The 14407-nt window shown below is 41.3% G+C and overlaps 1 protein-coding gene across 1 annotated transcript in view; it reads left to right on the forward strand.

The window, feature by feature from the left end:
- Nucleotides 1–14407, forward strand: part of LOC144006004 (all-trans-retinol 13,14-reductase-like) — a 209166-nt gene that overhangs the window by 20282 nt on the left and 174477 nt on the right. The window contains exon 2 of the mRNA XM_077504613.1: nt 5616–5798. Within this exon, the coding sequence (XP_077360739.1) occupies nt 5616–5798 (183 nt within the window). The remainder of the gene's footprint in view (nt 1–5615; nt 5799–14407) is intronic.

Consider the following 14407-nt stretch of genomic DNA (forward strand, 5'->3'; position numbering starts at 1 on the left):
GTCCCCGCCCATGATTGTCTCCACCTGCCACCAAATATCCCCAGCAATAAAAGCCATCAACCTCCTCCCTCAGTTTGCCGAAGTGTCACAGCAGTGCATGGAAGCGTCCCACAGTCCTCGTCCTTGTTTTTGTGCCTTTTCCTCCCCAGCGGAGCGCTTTTTGTTATTTCCTGTGCCCTGAGCCTCTTTTCCTCGCCAGCGGAGCGCCTTTAGTATTCCCTGTGCCTGTTTTTCCCTCCCCAGTCTTTAGTTCTCCCATTTTTGAGTGCCCCTTTTTCCCTCAGTTAGAGGTGATTTTGTGTTGCGGAGAAAATAAACTGTTGCCATTGAGGCCTACTCTCTCCCTGCATCTGAGTCTTACCTTCCTCATCGTGTCAGATTCCATCTGACACATTGAAAATAAGAAAAGACTTTTCATTTCTGGATTCCTATAATGATACAAAAAATATATGTTTCCTAATTTATACAAGCAAATTGAGTTGCCTTGTGCATGAAATGTGCTATAAAAATAAACTTGCCTTGCCTTGCCTTAATGTCCACATTTTGTTTATCTTATAAAAAAATAAAAAATAAAATATGGCATTCTGCCTCCATGCTTTGATACCTGCAAGCTTCACTTGTGGATGAGTTAGTTGTAAGTCCAATCCTGACAGCTGCTTTTACTTTGAACATTAACGCTGCTACATGACTGCATGATTCGTCAAGACTGGATTTGAAAAATAATTGTGTAAGCTCTGATATCCATTTATTCACCCCAGACCAGATACCATTGAAATTCTCACATCACGGGACAAGTGAAACTGGCCCCACGTCAAAGTCATTGCATTTCCAACAATAAATAAAGAATACAGACACTTATCAATTAAGAATAATTACTCAGGTTTGCAGTCGCACTGGGCAGTGATGATTTTACCGTTGTTTTTGGTGATCACCCACGGGAGATGTGAATCACGCTGCGACTCTGCTTGGCCAGGTCTGACCTCTGCTTTTAGCACGGTCACGTATTTGTGCTTGGCTGATAGGAATGGTCCAACTTTCTTTGAAACAAAATAATCGTAAGCCACCAGGCTTTTGAAAGCTTTTAATTTTTCCGGAGAAAAGGGTCCAGGGCTTTCAATTAAATAACTATTGATGTCCCCAAAGCAGATGTTGGGCCAGGATACCGGTGAGTCAGACCAAATTTTGTCATCCCACGTCTCATATGGGCTTTCAATTGTTTGCGTTTGGTCGCCAATACATACGTTCAGCGTCTCAGTGAACCTCCTCCACCCGTCGGCTGTTAATGTGCTTAAATAGGTGCGATTTCGCCCACTAACTTTCTTCGTGTATGGCGTTTCAATGCACTCCGCCATGTTTTCTGCCACCCAGCCATCCGTGAATGCACTAAAAAATGTCAGCAAAGACGTCCTCCTATAGTGGTGGCAGCACATGGAAGAGTGAACAGGAGGCGAGGGTTCAAAACCCGCCTTATACTGGCTGCAGTTCAACTTTTCCTGTTTCATTTATAATTCATCTACAATTTGTCATTTGTAATTTAAAGACAATTTATCTTTCATTGTTCATTTAACATACATTTTATTTAATGCATTCAATTTAATGTTCAATGACATTTTTACTGGTTCAGCAAAACATCTCTATAACATTTCACAACACTTTAATGATGACAGCAAGTCTCCTCTGGGTCAGTGGATAGAGTGGCAGCAGCGCATGGAACAGTAAACAGGAGATGAAGGTTCAAATCCCACCGTAGACTGGTTGAATTTCAAGTTTTGTCTTTTCATTTATAATTCATCTACAATTGATCATTTCTAATTTTCACACAAACTACCGTTCATTATTTCATTATTTAAATTAACATATTTTATGCATTCAATTTCATGTTCAATGACACATTCACTTTGGCATTCGGCGAGACGTCCCTCAATGACATTTTACGTCACTTCAACGATGACAGCAAGTCCTTTGAAGTTCAATGGGTAGACTACTGAAGCCGACTTGTGATCAGTAAACAGGAGGCGAGTGTTCGAATCCCGCCTTAGGCTGGTTGCATTTCAACCTGTCACTTATGATTCATCTACAATTGATAATTTGTAATTTTCACACAATTTATCTTTCATTATTATTCGATTAACAAGTTATATTTATTGCATTCAATTTAATGTTCAATGACATTCACTACTATTAATAAAAATTACTTGTTACTAGTAATACTACTACAACTATTACTACTACTACTGCTTCTACTACTACTACGAGTAATTACTAGTTACTAGTAATACTACTATTACTACTACTACAAGTAGTAATTACTAGTTCATTACTTTGTAATTTTCACAAGTTATCCTTCAATTTACTTCATGAGTCTTCAGCTTAGCATTCAGCTTTCAGCATTCCCACGCAATTTCTTTGAAATTGCACTTACTCTAGTTTATAAAGCATTTTAAAACGAGCATTGTTGTATTCAACGTGCTGTACATGGAAAAGAAATCGGTCATTCAGTAAGGACTAAGATAAGTAAAACAAGAACAAAAACAATTTAAGTGAGTATATTAGTAAATAAAGGTTACATCAATAAATTAACAAGAAGTAGGCAAGAATAAATAAGTAAATAAATAAATACATAAATACATAAATAAAATAAACATCAAATTCATAAAACACCACAAAACACCAAAACAATGTTAACTCTCATGGTGCGACAAAAGCCGAAGAATACAGATGGGTTTTACGACGGGTTTTAAAAGTAGATAAAGAGGGGGACTGCCTAATATTTTGTGGAAGGTCGTTCCAAAGGGAGGGACCGACAACTGACAAGGCAGTTGTCCTTGGTACTTCCAATTGTGTCTGGACTGCTGACCTGAGGCACCGGGCAGGTGCGTAGGGGTCAATGAGGTAAGGTGGGGCAAGATGTGGGCAGATGGACAGTGAAAGGAGTCATCTTGAAGTTATGAAATTTAGCATGGGATCAAGTTCGTGCTTACCTTCACGGTGACGCGATTCGATGAACGAATATTTTGAACGGTTCTTTTAAATGAACTGATTCTAGTGATTCAGTTCACCTAAAAGAACTGTAATGCCCATCACTACCGGAGACGCCGGTGGCTTGATGAGGAGGCGTTTCAGCTAAAATCCATACGATGCTTGCTGTGTGGTTTCTTTGGATCAAGGTGGCGTGCTGCTGTGATGCTTTTTGCCCACTAAAGTTCATCCTTTGAACGCGAAAGTCAGGAGTGGCGTTTCAAGTAAAAAGCCATATGATTGCAGAAGTTCGTCAGACTGAGGAGGAGGTTTAATTTTTAAATAAATGTGCAGAACTTTAATGGTTTCCGTTGTCATTATTAAAAATAATTTGAAATCTAGCCAAGTTTTTATTAGTCAGCCTAGCTCTTTCTTCTGTCTGTAAATAAAGTAGGACCTCTAAATACAGGCATATTTCTTCAAATACTGAAGCATTAATAGCGTCACCCAGCTAGCAAACGATGTTAAATCAATTCAATCAAGGTTGATTTAACATCCTTTTTTATTTTGGTGACAGTTGAAAATGAAGGAAAAATAACTTTGATTCAACATAGTTTCATTATTAATAACAATCGAAATCAAGTGTGGATTTTGGAAGGATTTCAACGTTGAAACAATATTAATCGAGGATGCAAGAGTGATGACAAATTAACATCGGGTGTCAATGTTGATTCAACGCTATAAGAGCGACAGCGGAATGTTGATTCAACATCTTTTCAACGTCGGGCTGTTATTTGGGTGTGCTATCTTTGTAGCATTTAGCCTACAAGTATGTTCGAGAAGTAACGTATTTGTGAGTACCTTTGAGCGTATTTGTGAGTAAGTTTGAATGAATTTGCAAGTACGTTCAAACGTACTTGCAAATATGTTTGAACATACTCGCCAGCCAAAAATGTTTACCTCCACATTGGCAGCTCCATGCTTTTGTATAAGCATGCTTCCTTCATCACCAAATAAAATTTCAACACCGCTATCTTAGGACTGTAAAAAACTGTTTACAAGGGTAATAGCACAAAATTGTATTCATTTATTAACAACAGTTTGAACAACTTTACACACATATCAATAATAAAATATCAATCATTCTATTAGTGCTCCTCCTCCTGCTTTCCATCCCCAGACAGCTTCTCAGCTTTGCAGTTTGGGCTTTTGATAGCTTGGGGGATGATCGAAAATTCTGTCAGTGTTTGAAAGTTACCTATAGTCATCAGCTCGCCAGCGAAAATGTGAGTCCATTAGTAACAGACCCACAGACCTTCCTCCAGTCCTGACGGACTGGTGGCAACTTGTGTTGTTCCGATACCGAGACTGGTATCGGCAGAGGCGCCGATACTGCATTAAAACAGTGGTATTGGCATTGGTGAGTACTCACAAGTAACAAGCCGATACCATTAATTCCAACCCTAATATAGGATTTTGAATGCAGCATCTTGTGTCTTGCTCGTGCACGACATTCACTGATATGTGACATGTTCACTGCATGCCGATCTAAGATATCCTAATGGCCATTGAATGCTCTGAACCAATGGCAGGACAGCTTTTTCATGTTGAGGAAAAAAACCCTGAAGTATCAGTATCGGCCGATACTGCAAAGCTGGGTATCGAAATTGGTATCGGGAACCAAAAAACGGTATCGAAACAACACTAGTGGCAACATAGTGTAAATGGTAGCTTCTTGTAATTAACAATATTCCAAACCCTAACCCTAACCCTAACCCTGCACAAAAGATAGCTCCGGGTAGCTAATTGTCCACAACATTTGTTGGCTTAGGCTACTTTTGACTATAAATGCCAACAGAACAAGCTTTGCACACATGACCAGTTGAATACCTCCAAAATGACCAGAAACCACTATGTCTGCACGAAGGTAATGTTGTCCATTGATGTTTTTAGCCAAAGGCTAATGATAGCTCCGGGTAGCAAACAGTCCACACGTTTGTTGACTTTCTATTTACTATAAATGCCAACAAAACATTGAAACTATGAGGTAATATAAATTCAGTCTGACCTTGCCTGACAGGAATAATGTACAAAAACGTTGGTTTTGCCGACAATCGGTCGAAGTGAGTGAGGCGACTCGGTCTTTTCCTTACATCCGCAGCAGCAGACAGCGATGCATATTTCCTTTTATTTTGGGGCAAAATTGCATGTTGAGGGAGTGAAGATACCCTTTATTAAAAAAATTAAAGCCCCCTTTGCTTTCTTCGAAGAGAAATATCGGCGTCCTGAAAATATCTGACAGAGAAATCACAAGGAAGAACTGACAACTTTGCCATAGAGCACATGCTGTTTCGCTAATCTTGCCCGAACATATGTCGGAGCGAGATGCGTGTTGCATAATGAGGGCGGGCAGGGGCGTGCCACAGTAAGGCCAATTGTGTCTGCTGTAAGAATAAAATGTGCATTCTATTTCTCTTTAAAATGGATAACTATGAGGACAAAAAGAAAAGACATATTGATACATTTTTAAGGTTGTTGACATCATTGACAAGCCTGCTTTGTTATTAGATTGTAATCATAAAAAAAATACTAAAATAGACTCCAAAATTGTCCATCCTGGAACCAGCTGACAACATTTATTAAACTGTAACCTGCAGGATTCCGCGTGGATCGGGTTCCCAATGACCTGGATGCTGTGGTTATTGGCAGTGGTATGGGTGGTTTGACAGCTGCAGCTCTGTTGTCCAAGGCTGGAAAGAGGGTTCTTGTTTTGGAACAACACGATCAGGCTGGTGGCTGCACTCACACCTTCCAGAATAAAGGATTTGAATTTGATGTGGGTAAGTCAATTCCTCTATGAATTTTTCTTTGAAGTTTGAATACCTTTAGTCTGGTAGATCTGGTGCAGGGGTCTGAAGCCCGCAGCTCCAGAGCCACATGCATGGCTCATCTGCTGTGGTTAACTGTGACTTTGGTAAAAAATAAATGATGATCCACAAAGAATGCACTGCGTCCACAAACAGCACCACCAAATTGTTCTTCATTTGCATCTGCATTTGTGTTCTCGTAACGTCCGATTCACAAAGAATATTGCAATAATTATATACCAGTGTAAACACGGCCAAAGTTTGACAGTTGTGTGCAGTTTGCACCTGATTTATCACACATGACAATCCTGGATTTGTGTCAAGAGCACCATGGCAGTATAATTGTAGTTAAGAGAGAGATGAACTCAGAAAGCGTGCTTGGACCGAGGAGGTGCAAATGCAGAACTGTCCGAAAAAAGTTCATGGACGTGCCTCTAAGCGTTTTCCTCATTCAGCACCATTAAGACATGCTGAGCGTAGAAGAATACAGCATGTCATTCATTCACTCATTTAATGTCCATGAAATTCTAATTATTGCAGCGATAATTTTTTGTTTTTATAGGTTGATGTGAGCATATGTAGCAATGTGCATGTGGATTTTCATATTAGCATAACAAGTATAATCTCAGCCTTGGTTTTACCTTCCCCCATATAAATCTGACAAATTGTTTTTTCAATACAGAAAAAATTACGGAGGAGGTGGCAAGGGGACATTCTGGAAAAAATAAATCAACTTGGGTAACATGTTAATTTTCAGTGCGTTGACCCTTCCAATTATAGAAAATTGCAATGAGGTCCATCTGTTAATTGACTCGGTGATTTCATGTAACAATGGGGTATAGCTTGCCTCAGCCACGTGCTCCAAATTAGACAAAATTTGGATCCCCAAGTACTCAAACTTCTCCACTACATTAAATTGAATTGCTGTTGGAAGTGGATTCCTTTTTTCACCTTCATTGAGTATCAGTATGGAGGATTTACTATTATTTATTTTGTAGCCAGAAATTTTACTGAAACCTTCAATCAGGTGTAGCAGTGCTGGGATTGAATCAGACAATTTAGACAGTTTGACAGTTTTATATATGGGGTTGGACTCTCTTCCACTCTGGAGTTGCCCACGGTGAGAGGCACAGAGCAGGTGTGGGCATACTTATTGCCCCACGGATTGATTGGGAGGAACCCGAGCGGTGTTCTGTTATTGGACTCCTGTGCTCGTCACGGACTGTCCATAACGAACATCATGTTCAAACACAAGGGTGTCCATATGTGCACTTGGCACCAGGACACTCTAGGCCGCAGTTCGATGATCGACTTTGTAGTCGTGTCATCGGCTTTGCGGCCGTATGTGTTGGACACTCGGGTGAAGAGATGGGTGGAGCTGTCAACTGATGATGTGGTCCTGGTGATGTGTTGGCTCCGATGGTGGGGAAAGATGCCGGTCCGACCTGACCCAAACGTATTGTGAGGGTTTGCTGGGAACGTCTGGCGGAATCCCCTGTCAGAAAGAGTTTCAACGCCCACCTCCGGCAGAACTTCTCCCTTGTCCCGGGGGAGGCGGGGGACATTGAGTCCGAGTGGACAATGTTCCGCGCCTCCATTGTTGAGGCAGCCGATCGGAGCTGTGGCCGTGAGGTGGTCGGTGCCTGACGCGGCGGCAATCCTCGAAACCCGCTGGTGGACACCAGCGGTAAGGGATGCCGTTAAGCCGAAGCAGGAGTCCTATCGGGCCTTTTTGGCCTGTGGGACTCCGGAGGCAGCTGACGGGTACTGGCTGGGCAAGCGGAAAGCGGCTTCGGCGGTTGCTGAGGCAAAAACTCGGACATTGGAGGAGTTTGGTGAGGCCATGGAAAACGACTTCCAGACGGCTTCGAAGAAATTCTGGTCCACCATCCGACATCTCAGGAGAGGAAAGCAATGCGCTATTAACACTGTCTATAGTGGAGATGGGGTGCTCCTGACCTCGACTCGAGACGTCGTGATTCGGTGGGGAGAATACTTGGAAGACCTCCTCAATTCCACCAACACGTCTTCCTTTGAGGAAGCAGAGTCCGGGGACCCTGAGGTGGGCTCTCCTATCTCATTTACTTCCACATTATTCATCCAATTGACGTCGTTCCAGCTTCAATATATTCCACCATTTCACGTCATGAGCTCTTCCATCTTACCACCTAACTTACCGCACATGGCGGCCATTTTCCAACTTACCATGCACGGCGGCCATTTTAGACAAATGATATGCCCAGGTTTCTCGCCAACCTGGCCTCCCAAGGCGGTGGCCATTTTGGCCAATTGATTAGGTATGCGTGTGATTCTTGCCAGGATATTCCCCGACCTGAACAGGAAGTGACCAATATCAACAGGAAGTGACCTCATATCAACAGGAAGTGACCTGATTTCAACAGGAAGTGACCTGAATGTAACAGGAAGTGACCTCATATCAACAGGAAGTGACCTAAAATCAACAGGAAGTGACACGATTTCAACAGGAAGTGACTTAATTTCAACAGGAAGTGACTTAATTTCAACAGGAAGTGACCTAAAATCAACAGGAAGTGACCTGATTTTAACAAGTTACCCAATTTCAACAGGAAGTGACCCGATTTTAACAGGAAGTGACCTGATATCAACAGGAAGTGACCTAAAATCAACAGGAAGTGACCCGATTTCAACAGGAAGTGACCCAATTTCAACAGGAAGTGACCCGATTTCAACAGGAAGTGGCCTGAAATCAACAGGAAGTGAGCATGCTAGTGCTAAGTTAGCATGCTAATGCTAGCTAATGCTAACGCTAGATGAACATGCTAATGCTATTGCTAGCTTAGCATGCTAATGTTAATGTTAGCTTAGCATGCTAATGTTAAGTTAGCATGTTAATGCTAATGTTAGCTTAGCATGCTAATGCTAATGTTATCTTAATATGTTAATGCTAATGTTAGCTGAGCATGTTAATGCTAATGTTAGCTTAGCATGCTAATGCTAAGCTAGCATGCTAATGCTAATGTTAGCTTAGCATGCTAATGCTAATGTTAACTTAGCATGCTAATGCTAAGCTAGCATCCTAATGCTAATGTTAGCTTAGCATGCGAATGCTAATGTTAGCTTAGCATGCGAATGCTAATGTTAGCTTAGCATGCTAATGCTAAGTTAGCATGCTAATGCTAATGTTAGCTTAGCATGCTAACGACAATATTGAGTTAGCATGCTAATGCTAATGTTAGCATGCTCATGCTAATGCTAGCTTAGAATGCTAATGTTAGCTTAGCATGCTAATGTTAAGTTAGCATATTAATGCTAATGTTAGCTTAGCATGCTAATGCTAGCTTAGTATACTAATGCAAAAGTTTGCCACTCCTTACACCATTGCGACTCGATTCAGCTTCATTCAGCTCTCCAGCCTTGTCAACTTCCGCTTACCCACAGGACTTAAATCGGGAAATATGTCCTGATCGACTCTCCAATCAAAGGGTTAGTAATTCCCCTTTTCCCTCACCGGCTCTAAGGCGTCAGCGTGAGGAGACGGGAATTAGTTAAGCCGATATGTCAAAGTGGATTCACCTAGGTTTGTTCACTGTCTTCTTATCATGAGGCCAATCCGTTTCCATCCACCTATCAATCCTGAGTGAATAACCACACAGAGCCCAGGAATAGTAGTCTGAACACCTCACTTACATTGGCAGCTCCACTTTACTGAGTTGTTTGCATTTGTTATTGACCTAGTCATTTAATAATCCTTGTGTGGATCATACGGATTTGTTTCATATCAAGCAGGAGTATTTGACTTTATTAATACAGATGGAAACACTGGTTAGATGTTATTCGAGTGCACTTCCCTTTTTCCGGGCGTCCACTGCCGCCGTGTCCGTTTGAAGAAAAATAATGCGGACTTATAAAATGTCCAAAAGGAATAAAATAAAAATGAAAAGAAACAAATAAAATAGTTAATTCACATCTTGTTTTACAATTATTTTATTTGGTCTTATAAAATGACCTTGGACTTATAAAAACGTCCAAAAGGAATAAAATAAAAATGAAAAGAAACAAATAAGATAATTAATTCACAATTGGTTTTTCAATTATTTTGTTTGGTCTTATAAAAACGACCTTGGACTTATAAAAACGTCCAAAAGGAATAAAATAAAAATTGAAACGAAACAAATAAGATAATTAATTCAAAAATTGTCTTTTAATAATTTTATTGACAATAATGATATAACCAATATGAATCATAAAAATCACATTTAAAAATAAAACATAAAATCAATAAGAAATAAAATAAAATAGGAAACAGGAAATCAAAAATAATATTTAAACCTTTTATAGGCGCTTTCTAAGATTGATCATTTCTCAAAAGAGCTCAAGACCCGATTTAAAATAATTTAAAGATATGGGAGTGGTTAAAATGGCTCTTAACCTACACGCGATTAATCTTTCATACCTTCCTCTTAAACACCTTATTAATTAAAGTTTTGTACTTTACCCAATCTGTGAAGAAAGTTCCATTCACGGCTAAAAGTCAAAGATCCTTCGTGAAAAACCTAAGTCCCAAACAGCCGCGAATCCGTCTTCAGAAACACACTCCGTCCAGACCACATCGCAGGGTGAAGAAGAAAAAAGAGCCCCGGTCTCCGCTGGGGAAGACTTTATAACCTTGGGTCATATCACTGGTTTCCTCAGTGTGAGTGTCCTTCCGCGCCGTCCTTCCACATATCAATGCGCAAAGACTTGTTGAGACTTATTCTCAGTAATTTTCCACACAGATGGGCCATAAGCGCACAAACTCTAAATAAACACACAGAAGAGACTGGTTGCTAAGCTACGCACACCACAGAGCGCAACCAGTCCCTGTTTTTGTCATTCTGACACTTCTGTTCTGCTCATAATCATATGTCATAGGTCTTGAGCTCTATTCAACAATCATGAACATTAAAATCAATAACATCATATATGTATTAATGTTCTAACCATAATAAAGCAAGCATGAATAACATGTATATACATGACATGTTAAATCCCAAATTCTCTCAGGGAAACTTAACAGGTTATTTCTAATTCTCGTTTCACATCATGCATGTCATTGTTGAGAAGACAATACATACAGGTAATCTTTTCACTCAATGCACTTACAGCAATATTATCAGCGATAAAGACAGTATCGCTTGTAAAGAAAAGAAAAGAAAAGACAGCAAAACTTCATAGTTGGCGTCAATGTGCTGTAATCATTGATCCATAAATCAGGTTAACAATTGTCGAATATAAATTGTGTATATGTGTATTATCACTTAGTTCAGGATCCCATTTATTTACACTTAATTTGTATTTGGCCACTTCCTTCTACAGGATGTCATGGCTATGCTGAGTAGGCGGCTTGGTTGTACAGGTTTGGCGGCATCCGGTGGTGACTTTAAGGAACTGCACCCAGAGGCCATGTAAGGGTTTGGCTTTCAATCATGTAGACACCAATTGGTCTCGAACTAAGAATTGAGTCTAGTTCATTAATTTGTTATCTCATTTTACATGATATGGCGTTTCATCTGACCCACTCAATCCACTCAATTCAACACCCCCGCCTAGAGATCAATGGTGTCCAAACTGATCAACCGCACAAGCCCGTCACCCAGCTCCAACCATTCATCTTCATTCAACCCCCTTATGTCATCCGGCAACGGAGACACCGGGGATTCAGAAGGCAAGGAGACCGACGGAGGATCAGTAAGAGGAGACCACAGGCCCAACTCACCTATCATCAGGGAGGGAGACGACCCCGTTCCACCCCCATCCTCGCCTGGCACACCCTCCGGGTCATCAGTGGTCGATGAAACCGTGGGGGAGGGTGATCTCAACAGTGGCATAACCTTACCAACTGGAGCATCCTGTCGGGCGGCACTGGGTTCCCCAGGCTCGTCAACCCGGTCCAGGAGGGCGTTACAGGCGCGTAGGGCCACTCATCCCGATTAGGTCCGACCTGTCTCAAAGGAGTGGCGGCTACACAGAAGCCAGCCGATGTGTTGAAAGTCAGGCGCCGAGTACCGTCAGGCAGGCGCCATATCATGCGCATCAAAGGGAAAGTTCTCCCGATGAATTCACCTTCAACGTTAACATAATAACGTATCTCTTTCAAGTGACTTTGAACCAAACCTTCCAACTTACTTGAGCCCGCGAGGTCAGCAAAGCCAGGCCATACCCAGGAACCACACTGGATATCAATGAAGAGATCATTTATAAAATTTAGAAAAAGCCCGTCTGGTATGAGCCACATTTCTCTACTCTCATCCTCTGCGGGCAAAGGATAGCAGCAGTGTCCATAGAAAGCGTCCCCCACCACCCAAGCGGACGTGAGGAAATCGCTTCCACAGAAGACACACCGCGGCTCATCCTGGTTATCCTGTTAAACACACAAACACAATTCGACAATTCTTAGACCTGGGGGGAACCTAAAATATCGCGGCTCCCAGTATATACATTCTGATCTTGGTGTAAGTTTCCATCCGCATCTACTCCATCGAGAGAATGCGGAACACCTCTACTACGGGAGAGCGAGGGTGTGGTCGCTCTTCCGAGTAGCGGGACCTCTTGGCGGGAGAGTAAAAAAACTACATAGATAAAAACCCAAATTACTAAAACCAATTGGTCGACCAGACATAACCAAAGGAGAATTAAAATTATTCCCCATAATATTAATTTAGTTGTTCGCCAAATCCAATACAACAATAAAAAAAACATATTATAAAAATTATCCAATGTTCCACTTTATTACTCACGTTTTGAAGGGCGCCTGGTCTCCCAATAATACCTTTACCCGGAGCATTGCAAGCCATGGTTAGTTGTTGTTTACTGTTCCGCCAAAAGATTTCAGTGAGAAGTGAGGAAGTCAGGGCTAGGGCGTCTTATTTATAATTGGGTCGATCCCGCCCTTTTCTGAAGCCCATCCTCACTGCTCAATAATTTCCCCTTAGTCGCACCCCCCCCATTTTTTCTGCAGCTCGTTGGCCAATAACTGAGCTTTAACCTTATTTGGTGAGGTTTTCTCTTTATAATTTTGGTGGGGAGATAACGCCAAGTCCCTCTTTTGATAACTGCAAAAGCTATAACTGCTAACAGGACAATTCCTAACCCTAGCAGGAACCATAATCCTACATCATATACTAAACTATACAGCCCTGTACTTATTCCAGTAAACGCGGTTTCTGCTTCATCTTCTACAACTGTAACGGCTGTTGTGGCCACGGTTTTTACTACTCCTTTTACTGCCAATCCCATTCTCTCATACCATGTACATACATGTTCCCCCTTATGATCATATTCATCACCGTGTCCACAATGCAGCCATCTCTCAGTAGGTTCGTGGCATGTGCCAGGGCCTTAAATATTATTATTGAATCCCAACCAATCAAACCCTGTAACTACATACCCCTTACAAAGGTTCCTCCTAAATGCGTGACCCTCTAAAATTTGCATAATAGAGTTAGGGGGCTTGGGGAGAATTTTCAGTCCTACCATTTTGGACAAGTCATTATCTTTGTCCCATCTCGTACAGTATTCCCTACCTGCAGCTTGACTCCGGATCCATTGATTACTATTATCCTTGATCCATACCGCTCCCTCATAATTGGCATAATCCTCATCGCGATAACGTACATTACAAAAATACTGAAATCGGGAGACTTCATAACAGGGGATACGAGCTAGTACAACTGTACATTCATTAAAATTTTCCATGGACTCTCCCCCCTTACACAACATTTCCCATGGCCTTGGATTAGCGTATAAGGCTGGTCTTTCAACGTCAGGCCAAATATCGTTCTCTCTAGAGTACACCGTCGCCATATATTGGTATTTAACCCAATAATTCTCCGACTCTCCTAAGCAAGGTATCACATCTTGAACCACCTCATCTTTATTGAGCCCCCACCACGTCTTACTTTCATCTCTCGTGTGTCCTTCTTTCCATGCTTGTAGCACCCCTTTAATCGTTAGGTTTGTCTTCAACCCTGTACAGTTATATATCCAATGAGTCAAAGGTGGCGTTCCTGTCTCCACCAAGTGGCATCGCGGTGAAATTCCACTTATCCACTCCTTCCTATGCAATCTGTTATACATTCTTAATGCTACACATTGGTCAATTTTATCAAAATCACCCTTTGGGACATTATGTAAATCATCCGGTGTAGGAATACGTTGAGCCCACATCCGTGCCCATACTACTTTTAACACATTTATTCCCAAAGTTTTATTAAAGGTTGATTTCAATATAAATGTACCTCTTTTCCATATCCATGGAAAGGAATCATTTAGCCATACTTCGTGTTTCACTTCTATTTTCTTTTGATCTAATGCGTTTCAGGCATATAATCTAATAAAGGGACTCAGGATTAAATTTACATCACCCCTAAGCCCTATATCGGGGAGTGTAATTCTATTACCCTCATCCGCATAACAAAACATATGATAGGGCTCAAAACAATATTTCATCATATTCCAATCACAATGTCTATTATTATACGACTGGGCCTTTTTTAACATTAAACCACAGCCTGGCCGTTGCGTTATTACTCGTTTAGTAATCTTAATCGCCACCGGCTTCC

This window comes from Festucalex cinctus, chromosome 1, assembly GCF_051991245.1.
Source record: "Festucalex cinctus isolate MCC-2025b chromosome 1, RoL_Fcin_1.0, whole genome shotgun sequence".
Lineage (NCBI taxonomy): Eukaryota > Metazoa > Chordata > Actinopteri > Syngnathiformes > Syngnathidae > Festucalex > Festucalex cinctus.